This window comes from Rhinichthys klamathensis, unplaced genomic scaffold (genome assembly GCF_029890125.1).
Source record: "Rhinichthys klamathensis goyatoka isolate OS25496 unplaced genomic scaffold, OSU_Roscu_1.1 h1tg000191l_1, whole genome shotgun sequence".
In the NCBI taxonomy this organism is placed as follows: Eukaryota; Metazoa; Chordata; class Actinopteri; order Cypriniformes; family Leuciscidae; genus Rhinichthys; species Rhinichthys klamathensis.
This window is the reverse complement of record NW_026606717.1, coordinates 216,277-230,289: the sequence shown is the minus strand read 5'-3', so window position 1 is coordinate 230,289 and position 14,013 is coordinate 216,277. Positions and strand designations below refer to the sequence as shown.

Sequence of the window (14,013 nt, the reverse complement as noted above, 5' to 3'; positions counted from 1 at the left end):
GGGATTTAAGTTTAGGAGGACTCCTGGTAGTTTTGCACTAGGCACTACTCTGAATCTTGCAGATGGGTTTTAATAAACATTTTTCATTCCTTTGGGTTTTCTTTTAAATGATGCTCTTGCATAACCAGACTGCAGAATGTACACAAAGGAAATCCGAACTTGCACTTTTTTGTTTTTGTTTTGACCGTTTATGTCACATCAGATATTCTGTCCATTTTGAATATGGATATGTATATCCTTATGTTAGTCTACTAGCTCTTGTCTGCTCATTTGTGCACTTTTATGCTGAGTACAGAGTGGCTTATGCGAGTGTGTGTTGATCCTCCTAAGGTTCAGAGTTTAAAAGGAAAATTTTGTCCAGAAGTTGGTGAAGGGACTGTAAAAAGATTCTTTATGGCTTTTGCTAAAAAAAATTGTCATTTTACTGATTGAAACAGGATATTGATGATGATAAGTTATTGATAATGAAATCTACATAAACAGGACTAATACTTAGCTAGCACCAATAAGAACTTGAATTGAGGGACTAAACTTGTTGGTTTTCTTTGAGGAGTCCGTATGAGGGAGAGGGTCGAGATGAGGCCAGCAGGTGAGGACAACTAATAAAAATCTCCAAAAGTGTACTGCTCAAATCACTGAATCATTACTTAAAGGAGAACTCCGGCGCCAAATGAACCTTTGGTCTAATTACACATTGTTACCTAGTCAACCGTTATCTGAGATTTGTTTTCATGATTATCGAATGTAAATAGTTTTATCTCTACAAACAGTTTAGCCTATAAAGCTAGTATAACGCTAGTATATTGGGCATAGTGGAATGACAAATAAAAATCGCTTGTTAATACCACTAACAAGGCTCAAAATAGCCCCACACTAACACGGTAGCATAATGAGGGTCCCTACCTTCAAACCGAAGCATTGAGAACTTTGTCAGTGTCCAGACAGTTTAATAAGAAGATATTTTAAACATACAGTCAACTTCGCGTATACAGGCAGAAGCCATCTTTGAAATACAGCCTTTACCAGTCGATCTACGAACGCCGATCCAAGCCTGCTGTTCGCGCTCACCTTATCACAACTTATAGCTCGTTCACATCTCACCAGCGCACTTGGATCGGCGTTCGTAGATCGACTGGTAAAGGCTGTATTTCAAAGATGGATTCTGCCTGTATACGCGAAGTTGACTGTATGTTTAAAATATCTTCTTATTAAACTGTCTGGACACTGACAAAGTTCTCAATGCTTCGGTTTGAAGGTAGGGACCCTCATTATGCTACCGTGTTAGTGTGGGTCTATTTTCAGCCTTGTTAGTGGTATTAACAAGCGATTTTTATTTGTCATTACTAGGGATGGGAATTGATAAGAATTTAACGATTACGATTCCATTATCGATATTGCTTATCGATTCGATTCCTTATCGATTCTCTTATCGATTCTCATTGGGTGAGGGAATAAGTACAAATTTGTTTGTTTGTATTAACTTATTGAACTTATAACTTATTTGTTTGTTAATTATTATTAACTCGCTGACAGCACAGCGTATTAGGGGTGTGAACCTACACTGGTCTCACGGTTCGGTTTCGATTACAATCATCATGTCATCGATTCAGTTCAATTCGATATCTTGATGCATTACATGCACTGCATCCTCAATTTTACTTCAAAAGTGATGTGTGCCTGCGCATGTTCACCTGTTCGTGAAGTCGCAGTGACAGAAACAGTGACATTCCAGTTTAAGTTTCATGGGACTAAAGTCTGTTCATGATGTGTGGCCAAATGTTTCTGCATATTGGAGGTCCCCCCCTTTGACGAAATGGAAATTTTACAGGTGTTGCAACAAGTGACCATATTGTTATGAGGCGCCGTCATACTCTCATTGAGTATGTGCGCGAGTTTGAGTTTGTGTGTGCTCGCGTCTCATATGAGTATGTGCGTGGAGAGTTTCGCGCATCTGTGTGTGTAGAGTTTGCGTGTATGCGTGAGCGACTTTAGGTGTGTCGTTGTGCATTTCATATGTATTTGTTTGAGCATTCAGCAGTATACATGTATGTTTGACTACTTAGTATACGTTTATGCAAGTGTTTCATATGTGTGGTGAATGAAGTTTGATTTAAGCCCTAGACGGCACCTCACATATTGTCGTCTTTTCGCATGAAATATAACCAAACGAGCGCTTCTGCCTCGATGCCATGTTTGTTGCGTTCTGAATCAATATAACGCAGCGCGTGTGTGACGTCATGACACATTTGCAACGTGCGGAACCTATAAGCGGAATCGTTAAGCAGGCATACTAACGGTTCCAAGGAATTGGTTCACTGGGAACCGGTTCTGAAGAAGAACCGGTTCTCGATTCCCATCCCTAGTCATTACACTATGCCCAATATACTAGCGTTATACTAGCTTTATAGGCTAAACTGTTTTTAGAGATAAAACTATTTACATTCGATAATCATGAAAACAAATCTCAGAGAACTGTTGACTAGGTAACAATGTGTAATTAGACCAAAGGTTCATTTTGCGCCGGAGTTCTCCTTTAATGAGTTAACGGAGTTAAAAAAAAAAGAATGTTTCATGTTCCGTGGAGTCATTTAAAGATTAAAATGTTTTGTTCTTTTTTTTAATAATTGGATGACTTGCAACTTATAACAATCAAATGTACACCACTGTTAAAAAGTTTAGAGTCGGTACGATTTTTTTTTTAATGCTTTTGAAAATCTAATTCTCACCAAGGCTGCATTTGTTTGATCAAAAACAGTGAAACGGTAACATTATGAAATGTTTTAACAATTTAAAACAATAAAATGCTTTCTATTTTAATGTATTTTAAAATGTAATTTATTCCTGTGATGGCAAAACTGAAGACTAGAGTAATGGCTGCTCTAAATTCAGTGTCACATGATCCTTCAGAAATCATTCAATATGCTGATTTGCTGCTCAAGAAACATTTATCAATGTTGAAAGCAGTTGTGCTGCTTAATAGTTTTGTGGAAACCGTGATTTTGTTTTTAAGAATTCTTTGGTGAATAGAAAGTTCAAAAGAACGGTGTTTATTTTAAGTAGAAATCTTTTCTAAAATTATTAATGTCTTTGTCAGCTTTGAACAATTTAATGTATCCTTGCTGGATAAAAGTATAAAAATCTTACCGACACCAAACTTTTACTAGTGCATTTCTTTTATACACAAACAAGAATTCACGCATTTGAAAATAGGTCTACACTTCTACCCATGTAGTGTTTTATTATATTTACATAAGTTTTTTTCTTTTTACTCCCTCAAGCACCTTACAGATGTCCGATTAGTTAGCGGATGACTTTATTTTGACTGCATTGTAGTCTTTCACCATGGGACCATGTTGGTGTTTTGTGTTGATTTTATAAAAACATTTCATCATGTTGATTTAAAAATTGTAATGTGTTGAAGCAGAAGATCTATTATGTAGATGTTACAGCTCGAATCAACCAAGCTTTTTCTGTCTGTTATCATTTGCATTTCCTTGTCTTCCTCGTGTTCACCTTCATTTTCCTGTTTGTGCCTCTCTCCTCTCATCGTTCTCAACAAAGACCCATGTTGAGCCCAGCAGACAAGATGGAGAAAGGTACCCAGGGACTGCCCGGTGACGAAAACAAGGACTCCTTTTCTTCCTCTTCTCCTGCGTCCAGCACACCCTCGTCCTCCAAGGACACCAAGCCACGCTCCCTTCGCTTCACCTGGAGCATGAAGACCACCTCCTCCATGGAGCCCAACGAAATGATGAAGGAGATCCGGAAAGTTCTGGACTCCAACAGCTGCGAGTACGAGTTGCGCGAGCGCTTCATGCTCCTCTGCGTTTCGGGCAACCCTGCGCACGACGACTTCGTCCAGTGGGAGATGGAGGTGTGCAAGCTACCTCGCCTCTCTCTCAATGGGGTGCGCTTCAAGAGGATCTCCGGAACATCCATCGCTTTCAAGAACATCGCCTCGAAGATTGCCAATGAGCTAAAACTGTGAGGAAGTCGATCGTTTTTGTTGTGAAAAGATCTTGAGGAACGGCTGGAGCCCATATGTTGGGTATGAGGAGGCACTGTGAGGAAAATCATTGGAGTATTGAGCTCTACGGCAGCAATGAAGAGTCTCGAGGCTGTAAAGGTGTAAGACAAGTTCATGGGGGACATTTGTGCATATAGACATTTTTCAAGGGGTTTATTTTTTGGGGGAGGTGTTCTGTCTTGGTTTGGGTTTTCTGTTCCTTTCTCACCCTCCTCGAATACCTTGTGTTGTCATCTTTATTTTTGGCAATTTCGTTCAAATGTTGTGGTTTTTATTGGACCTCACAATTGTCGTCACCTCAGAAAGAGTAAGAGAGAGCGAGAAGAGGTTGGCGTTAATAAACTGGAATTGTTTGCCAGTGAATCTTTTTTTTTCCTTCTTCTACAAACCAGCTACTGTCATGGAAAGCTGTAGCTAACTCCCCCCAATACCCTGGTCCTTATTCCTTGTTCATCCCCAAACACAAACAATGGTAATCTAAACCACATTACTTGATCTTACTTCCAATTCCAGGTTAGCTGTGATGAGCAGAGATGGAGAGATTGGTTGATTTATGCTCTGAATGTACAACAAAAAAATTGAGACCCAAATGGCCAGGCTCATTCAGTAGAGCCACAATTTGAATTTTCATATTCACTCATGCTCTGATTGGTTCTGATCTAGCCAATGGTGTGGTTGCTAATCTGTAACCTCTGCCCCATTTCTACATCACAGTACAGTGTCTTATTTGAGCTGAAATGAAAGTGTTGACTTGAACCCTCGGTGCACTGGAGGTGAATCACCTCTTAGCACTCTATGCCCAGACAATTAGTTTTTTGTTGTTTGTTTTTTTTTTTTTTTTTCCTCTATTGCAGGGGTTATATATCTGAAACTAATTAAGGGCCAATTAAGTAATTATTGGTGGATTGTAGTGTAATTAAGACTTGCTGGTTGGATCCAATCTGCTGCACTGGAATAAGTCTGTGTTTCGTTGCCTTTCTCTTGAGAAGATAATTATTAATATTATTATACGAATAAACCAGACATTGGATGATTTGTGTTCAACTGTTTATGAACAATATTCTTTTTATTTTAGTGTATTGTTTTTATTTCCTTTTGTTTCACCTTCAAACAACATTTGAAATATGCTTGTGTTCTTTAATTGATTTAAAGAGCGTGCAATACAAATAAAACTATTTACTTTCTAAAACATTCCACCTGAGAGCACTTGGAAACTAACTAGTCTCTAATTTAAGTGCCATTTTTTTGGTAGGGTAACACTTTCATTAATATTTAACATTATACAATGCTTAACAGATAATTAGTTAGTGTACTTTTAGTATCAGATGTTATTTATCTGATTATTATCTTTACATTTTAAATGAAATATGTTAATTACAGATGCTAAAACATAGCCTTAACGGTTATTCTTGGTTTATGATACTGTTCCAAATATCAACTTTTGCATTTCATTTGTTGAAAAACGTTTCTTGATGTTAGGAAAAAAGACTTTCTTAACCCAGCAGCAGATTTAATCCATATTTGTAAATTGTTTAGTCTCTCTTATTAATGGAATGCTGATCCTAGCTGATATGCAGTAATCTTTATAGATGATTGAATGAACGAATACATCAAATGTGAAAATGACAGTGCTCTAAGGGGATAGAAAAGTAGCAAAGTTTTATGATAAATCTGGAAAAAATGAGGTCTTGATTACCAAAGTTATAGGATGTAGTTCAAATAATTGGGATTTTGTTTGTAAACTGATTTGAACAATCCGAGGAAGGAAAGAAAGAGAAAATGACACCGGATGCAACACATGACACGTGCACATCTGTGATAGTGATGTCCGTTTCGTGAAACGAATCGTTATTACGTGTCGGAAAAGAAAACGTACGATTCGTTCACGGATCTCACTGAATCGGTCCGAGCGGTTTTCGAGTAAAGGGGCGAAAGGTAAGTTACTCAACTCCAGTAGACGAATAGCAGAAATTTTACAAATAAAATGTAGCCTACTGAGATTAATATCAAATATGTTTACGGCTTTAGTAAGCATCATTGGGTCAATCAATCAATCACGTACGTGAAGTGCATATTTTTGTGTCCAAGTGCATTATTTCTATTTAAAATAATTTGATAAATTCATGACGTATCACTTTGTTCTATAATGCCTATTTAGTTTGAAATCGTTTTTAGAACATTTAAATAATACATATTTTGTTATCTTAAACCCCCAAAATGTCAGGTGGTGCAACTGAAAACTAATTACTATGGCATCATTTTAAAGTCCCCATGAATTCAAAATTGACCATACTTACTTTGTTTGCCTAAATTGATCGTTTTGTGGTGAACAATTCATCCATGCAAGTCAATCCACACAAAAAAATTTTTTTGCCTTCGTATTCTTTAATCAAAATCTGAAATTTCCCCTCCCCTCTGCGTTGGAGGACCTTGCCTGATGACGTCGGTTTCACGGTTTGGGCGTCTTCTTAACATCCATAATCACGCCCCTCCAACTGACAGTATACAGGCTGAATGAAAACACCTACTTTTCTAGATCCAATCAAGGTGCTAGTTGGGAAAAAAGCCACGCCCACCATTTTGCCTCATTTAGTATTCCGTTTCTCTCGGAAATACGTCACAACACTGGAGAAAAGTCGTTTGCAACTTCCGGTTCACGGGGACTTTAAGTTTGAAATATTTCATAAAAAACATTTGATAAAGATCGGTAGTGTTAATGCTGTTAAGAACTCAAATGTCAGGGTGGACTGACATGAACTGCAAACATGGCTCTTTTATTATGAATTGACAAGGTAATAACAGTAAACATGATACAAGTGAAAAGGTTTGTAGATCTCTCAAATACTGGTAAAACGGCTCGTGTCAAGTATGGGTAGGTTGGTACACTTTCCATGTCATATGGTACAACTACAGTATATAGCCTATACCACCTGACATAAAAACAGTAAAAAAAATTAATTTAAACACTTTGAAACGTTAACTAAAACTGGTTTAAACAGATTGTTCATGACTCAAAAATATGCATTACATCAGTTTTGAAAAGATTTTTTAAAAACTTTTTTTGAATCTTTATTTCTCGTTTCAACGTTTTACAGCTTGTAATGGATCACGCAGATATGTCAGGGAGAATGTAATGACGTATTACGTAAAATAGTCTTTGAATCATTTTGAGCGGCGAGTTTTTAAATGAACTGTTCGAAAGAACTGGTTCGCTGAAATGAGTCGGACTTCCCTTCACTAACTGGGGTCAATCGGTAGGAGGCGCTAACTCTAGGCGCCTTACTCACCGCGCATGTGACCCTCCCCCAACCTCAAACGAGGCACTGATTCCGTCAGCACACATTATCAGTGAGCATAGCTCATGTCTTCGATATAGTTGCATGTTGAAGGTGAGTTTTAAAGATTGCACTTCTTAATAGAGACTTTAAATGGTTTTCCTCGGTATTTCACTCGTTGAGTGTGTAAGAAGTACGACAAGACCGTTTAATTGACCATATTTCAGAAAATGTATTCACTCCGTTGTCCGATATTCTCTCTTATCCCGAGCGTCGTCCTCGTGTGAACCGAGAATATCGTTATTTAATCGCACTGACTTATTTTACAATGTGAGATTCTTTTGTCTGCGGTTGTTACTGGGTCGTAAAGACTATACAGTCTTGCCTCATCGGACTTTTGCAGCTAAGTTACTTCCTTAGTCTGGTGCTAATATATACTAGCGTTAGCACGATAGCTTTAGTCATCGCTTGATTTGAGATACAGTGGATCAGTTTGACTAAATAAGAGGTTAAAGATACAATGTTTTCATCGGCCATTCAGCCAAATTCACGTTGACCACATAATCAAGATAAAAAATAGAGTGTGAACCGTGTTTGAAATCGACTAATTCTATAAGTTATAGCCTGAAAGTGAAACCGTTTAGCCCATATTACGCACGCTCTGAGTTACTTGGTTCTGATTGGTCAGTCGCGTTTAGCTGTTCAGCGGTAAAATATTTTTTTGTAGCGTGGCAGCTAAACTGTATCATTCAGCACAGAGCTATGCAGTAATTATGCAATTTATCTTCATGTTCTTTCACTTCTTAATTTAATCAGTAGCTGTGTGATTATAAGCATGATAATATGCAGGCAACCAGTCATCGCAAATTGCATTGTGCTGGTGTTCTGTCTTTCTGGTTTTTACTCTACATGAAAAAACAATTAATTTACTCTCATTAACATTTCATATCTATGTATTTAAACATCCATGTAATAAATGGGATGACTAAGGTAGAATTAGACGGTCGTTATTGTTAAAAAAACTTAACATTCTGTTATAATAATTCCTATATTTATATAAACCCTAACAGAATTGGTAGGTACATAATATCTCGACTTGTATTCCTATGATTCAAGTGTGTGAGACCATTAATTGTTAATAAATACCAATGGAAAAATGCTTGATGGCAGCAGGGAAGTTGTGGTTTCTCCTGTTTTTTGCATTTCTAATTTTTGCTTGAACTAAAGTTATTGTTACTGTAGTTTGTTTTTTGCCTGTTTATATGACTTTGTTTTTTGTCTTAGGAACTTCATTGTTTGAGACTTTGCACGTGCAAATCAACCAAAGACTGATTCCAAAACACACTGCTGTTTTTCCTGTCCAAAATGGTGAAGATATTTGTTGGCAATGTAGCTTCAGCAACCACCGAAGACGAGCTCCGTGCTTTGTTCGAGAAGTATGGCCCTGTGTCTGACTGTGATATTCTGAAAAACTATGGCTTCGTGCACATGGATGAGGAAGAGGCGGCGCAAAAGGCCGTCTCTGCTTTGCACAAGCACGAGGTCAACGGCTCTCGCATCACCGTCGAGTATGCCACCACCAAGGTACGCAATGCCACCAAGATCTACGTGGGCAATGTTCCTGAAGGCGTCACCGCCGCCAAAATCAAGGAGCTCTTCCAGCCGTTTGGCAAGGTTGTGGAGTGCGATATTGTGAAGAATTACGCATTCGTTCACATGCAGAGGGAAAGCGAGGCTCTGGAGGCCATTTCAGAGCTTAACCACTCCAAATTGGAGGGCCAAAAGATCTTTGTGTCCCTCTCCCGCAGTAACCCATCCAGAAACGGCCGAGAGGAGGACTATTATCCTCCTCCCCCCCCGCATCACTATCCACCTCACCCACACCATCCTCACTTTCTCCCCCCACGCCCGCCGCCCCGTGACTACTATCCGCCTCGTGGCCGACTTCCACCACCTCCTCTCCCACCGCCGCCGCCCCGCGCCTACTACGAGCGAGATGTGTATGAGAGGGGCCCTCGCCACGACCCGTACGCTGCCCCATCCCCGCGTTTTTACGAACGGGATCCATATGAACGGCGCCTTCCGCCCCCTCAGCGACCAGTCACACCTCCTCTCGCCGGGCGCTACTACCGTGAGCGCAGCCCTCTCGGCGGTCGCCGCTCTCTCCTGCCTCCGCCTCCCCCTCCACCCTCTTCTGCCGGCTTCGCCCGTGGTTTCGCCCGCAATGGCGCTAGCTCAGCACCCCCTCCCCCTTCCGCCGCTCCTTCCTCCCACTATCATCGCTACTCTCTCGGCTCAGGCTTTGATAAGGATGATTATTTGGAGGACAAGTACAGCAATGGCTTCAGCCGTAGCTACTAAGCAATGAAGTTTGTCCGTCCCTTTTTTATTATCGAGGAGCCAAGTAATCTAAGAGGGGCGTAACTTCAGGGAGTTAGGGGTGAATTTTTTGTAATATTCTGTGATCGTTGTAGCTATTTTAGATAACGGGTTAATCAGCTAATACTGTACTCATTTAACTAATAGATTTACGTCCGCCCGATGAAGGAACGGCAAATAGGAAGTTAAATACACCTGTTTCAGAGTTTTATAGCATGTTATGTTGTACTATATATGCCAGCCATATCGGTTTGAGTATTTTCTTAAATTTCGGGGTTTTTTTTGGCATATCACATTTTTAGTTCATTTTACTCTGGCATGCACTAAATACAAAAGATCGCTTGAATATATATATTTTTTGCATTGATATTTCAACATGCATAGCCTACCCAACAGGAAATTGATCGTGTTTACCTGTTTTTTTTCTGTTTAGTATTTAGGAATATTCAAGTGTTGTCATTGTCTTTTGCATGAGTCGGGCAAGTTAATTTGGAGATATTTTGAATTTTCATCATTGGTCTTCGTAACTAAATTATAGTAATTCTGTCTCTTTTTTTTTTAATTTCTGCTCTGGACTACCTTTATGTTGGCAAATTAACTTGCTATGTTGTTAGAAGTAATGCTGGATGTAAGTGAGACCAGTGGGAAGGAACAGAGAGGAAATGGGTAAAGAGGTGGTTGTGGGCGGAGCTGTATGCTTTAACTGACTGATCAACCAATCACATCCTACCGGCTAACCGAGCACATCGCATCCACCAGCCGCTCAACTTTCGGATCCGCCGCCGCATCCTAGGACCATCGGTCAAAGGAAACGAATGACCGACCAGCCGCCGACCGCCTAATAAATTAAAAACAACGCTGAATCAATTCTACACTGTATTTCGAGATCACGCTGTATTAGACAAATAGCTGATTTGCCGACTCCGCAGACTCAGAGAACGTTTTTAAAGATTAGAGACTTATTTTGGCATCACATTATAATGCTTGTGATTGAAAATATTACTGAATTCTCAACATTGTTTCCTGTCCTACTTGTACTACTGCTGTTTGCCTATTGTTAGCGTACACTTCTGTTTAAAATGTACGTTTGTAAAAAGCCTGTTTTCTCGACTGTTTATCCGAAACCGCTCTCTTTATCATATTGTCCACTCGAGCAGGTTCGAAACTTATGCTTGTTTTGATTTAACCCTATGAAAACAGATTCATGTTCTACCAGTCGCTGTCATCTTGCCGCCTGAATAAAATTTCGACTGACTTAGACGCAACGCTTTTCATGTCACTCGTTTTTAATTGAGTCTCTTTAATTTCTACCTCATGTCTCACTCGGTCACGTTATCATTCGTATAATACAAATGTCCTTTGACTTGATCTCTAATGGGTGAAGTAAAGTGCCAAATAGATTCATATTAAAACTGCACTTTCCGCTTGAACCCTTCATACAAAAGGCCAAATGCATTAATTTAAACCTCAGTAAATTCTAGTCTTTTGTCTTCTTTTTTTGTTCAAAAATTACCCCTGTCCAAGATGAATGAATGTTCAATACTCTGTTTTGAATAACTTGAAGCTTTGTGTGGTTCATCAGGATGGGTGAGTTAAAAGTAAGTAGTAAAGGTAAGTAGTATTTCAAGCTGGATTGTTTGGACTTTTGTTCTCCTTGTCATGTTGCATGTTATTGAATGTATTCATGTGCTAGCAGAGCCTGTCTTGGAATTGTTTTTTATTTTCTTTTTTTATTGATGATATTATAAACAGTCATTGTCTGTCCGTGAAACACTTTGTTCTGATTGTCGGTGCAGGTGATGTCCGTCAAGTGGCTTTAAAGTGATTTTTTTTATATATATATGAATCTTTCTCTTCACAGCCTTTCAGTAGAAACACAGCTGAAGTTATCCTTATCAGCTCTATCCAGACGAGGAACAGTTTTACATGCTTCTATGGTTATTTTAAAACAAAATGCATTGCATAATACATGCCTCATGTGAACTTGAATTGAAATACTCCAGTCAGCAGCTTAAAACCTCTTAAACAAGTGTTTCTAATGGGAATGATAAACGAAACATCCATTAGTTTACTCATCTATTACAAGTCCTTTTCAAGTCCTCAGTTTTATTAGTTGCCTTTTATTCGGCGTTATGAACTAATGAACAGATTTTTTTTTTAAAGTCAAGATTTTAAGGTAATAAAATAGTTAAATATAATTTAAAGTAAAAGATAACAACATGAACACATCTACGAAGACATTAGGCTAATCATTTGTGTGCTAAGTTTGTGATTTAATATTGGTATAATTGGGTACTGAACTTGGTCATGTGTAATCGATTTTGACTGATCTTGAATATTTGATTGAGTTTAATATGTAGAATAAAGAAAATAATTATTTTTATTTAAATTCAAATATTGTTTTACTGCCTGTAGTTTTTTATAAAAAGTTGATTTTCCAACAAAAACAAAAAAATCTGAAATTATCTTTGGCCCTTTTACTTTCCTTTCTGTTGTTTAAAAATAATGATTTGACTGCCACATCACTTCATAAGTAGGCCTGCATAAATTCCAAACTTCTAAATTACTTTGGCCTGGAATTATGCAGTGCTTTAGAGTTTAACTGCTGGTGCTTTGCAAGACTATAACCACCTGTTTATAACAAGGTTAGTAGTCAAAAGAATATGCAACTGAAAACCTGTATTTATTAACCATTAATCAGAATGTTGTGGTGCAGGGCTGTAATATATCATGGACATTGTACTGTTTCCTGAGAATGACCCATATAAAAACTAACATAAGGTTATTATTTTATACTGATGATGATTTTCATGCAGACAATAGAGAGTGAATCGTTGGGTTTGAGTAGGATATCCTGTGTCAGCAGATCAAATGTGCACTTGTGAGAGGTTAGGACTTGTGGGTCTGGTCTGTATAACACAAGAGCACTAGTAAAGAAGTAACTTGAGTTCAGAACTATATAACCTCTGTAAACGAAATCCTGAGAAGAACGCAAAGCTATTCCAAAGGAAATGCACAATCTGATTTAGCTCTTCATTGTTAGTCAATTTCACTACTGTTCGCTGTGTGACGGCTTTCACAATCTTTGTAGTGTAAATATGAGCGCAATAAATGCAGTGTGTAGTAGCTTTTATGCAGATAACTGATTAAATGTTTAGTATTTTTCTTTAATGCTCACTAATGCCCATTTCTCAAATCTTTTGGGAATATCTGTTGGTGAATAAAGGCAGCATGGTGGTTATTTAATCATTTACTTGTGTCGTGGATTTGTTTGCCTCATTGCGCAGCTTCTTTCTGCAGTTCTGCAATCATCTCTGCCCCCAGTTTCTACAAAAGAATAACTAACCATTCAAATTACCACAGCGTCAAAAATGCCCGAAAACGAACCCTGCTGCACCATGCACCCCATTCAGGAAACGGACTGAGTCAACGTATGATGTCACGTGGTGTAGGAGCACGCGAATCCTTTGGTGACTTAGCGCGCTTTCTGTTTGAATTTGAACAGCGTTCTGACATTCCAGACCATAGACATCTGCTTTTCGTGCGTGAGTATAAACCTCGAACACCTAAAACACAAAAATACTTGTATACACCAATATACAAAACTAATTGGTCGCATTCCGTAGATTCTGATAATATTACTTTTACGTATGATCCGTTAGGGTCATTTTTTTATTACTAGTAGTAGTAGCTAACTACTAAGCAACTAGTGGGGCTGCTGAAAGTTAGGTCTTTATCTTATGGCAAGCTTCGTTCGTTAGTTGCATTATTAGCATAATGTTAGGATTATGTGGTTGGTTATTATTAATCTTCATGACTATAAGCAACATGGTCAGTCTTTAAAGGTTAGCAAATTTCAGCAAGCCAAAGATCTAGGGAATAAATCTACCTCAGAATGTTGGCATGTTAATGCATCTAAATGCATGTTAGAGTTCATCCTTGCATATGTTTTGGCCTTGTAATTTTTATTTCAAATGTTACAACTCGATCTTCTTTGAAACGAGACACTATGGAAGCTTGTTTCCACCACACAATAAAAAATTAAAAGACTTTTTTTCTCTCACAGTTGCAAGATTTAAACTAAGAAATTGCGAGTTAAAATGTTAGAATTGCGTGTTTTTGTGTGTGTCTAGTTTCTATAGAATTATGTTTCTCTCAATTCTGACTCAGAATTGTGAGATATAAAGTTGCAATTGGGATTTATAAAGTCCAAATCTGAGGAAAAAGACAGAATTGGGAATTTATATCATGCATTTCTGAGGAGAAACTGAATTGCGACATAGAAACTCGCAATTACAAAAAAAAAGTCAACTGTGAGAGAGTCGCAATTAC

The 14,013-nt window shown here is 38.3% G+C and overlaps 2 protein-coding genes across 5 annotated transcripts in view; both read left to right on the top strand.

Annotated features, from left to right (window-relative positions):
- The window catches only part of mark2a (MAP/microtubule affinity-regulating kinase 2a), a 49,371-nt gene extending 44,311 nt beyond the window's left edge, over positions 1-5,060 (top strand). For 2 of the 3 annotated variants that reach the window (XM_056261970.1, XM_056261969.1), the window contains exons 18-19: positions 551-589; positions 3,562-5,060. In XM_056261970.1, the coding sequence (XP_056117945.1) occupies positions 551-589; positions 3,562-3,988 (466 nt within the window). In that variant the 3' untranslated portion in view covers positions 3,989-5,060. The remainder of the gene's footprint in view (positions 1-550; positions 590-3,561) is intronic. The other variant, XM_056261971.1, reaches the window with a different exon arrangement.
- Positions 5,061-7,282: 2,222 nt separating this feature from the next.
- Positions 7,283-10,946, top strand: zgc:77262 (uncharacterized protein LOC402952 homolog). 2 transcript variants are annotated; one of them, XM_056261963.1, is made up of 2 exons: positions 7,283-7,416; positions 8,587-10,946. In XM_056261963.1, the coding sequence occupies exon 2, from the start codon at positions 8,668-8,670 to the stop codon at positions 9,661-9,663; it is 996 nt and encodes a 331-aa protein (XP_056117938.1). In that variant the 5' UTR covers positions 7,283-7,416; positions 8,587-8,667; the 3' UTR covers positions 9,664-10,946. The 2 variants fall into 2 exon arrangements, with proteins under 2 accessions (XP_056117938.1, XP_056117939.1); XM_056261964.1 differs by lacking the exon at positions 7,283-7,416 and adding an exon at positions 8,048-8,069.
- The last annotated feature ends 3,067 nt before the right edge of the window (positions 10,947-14,013 follow it).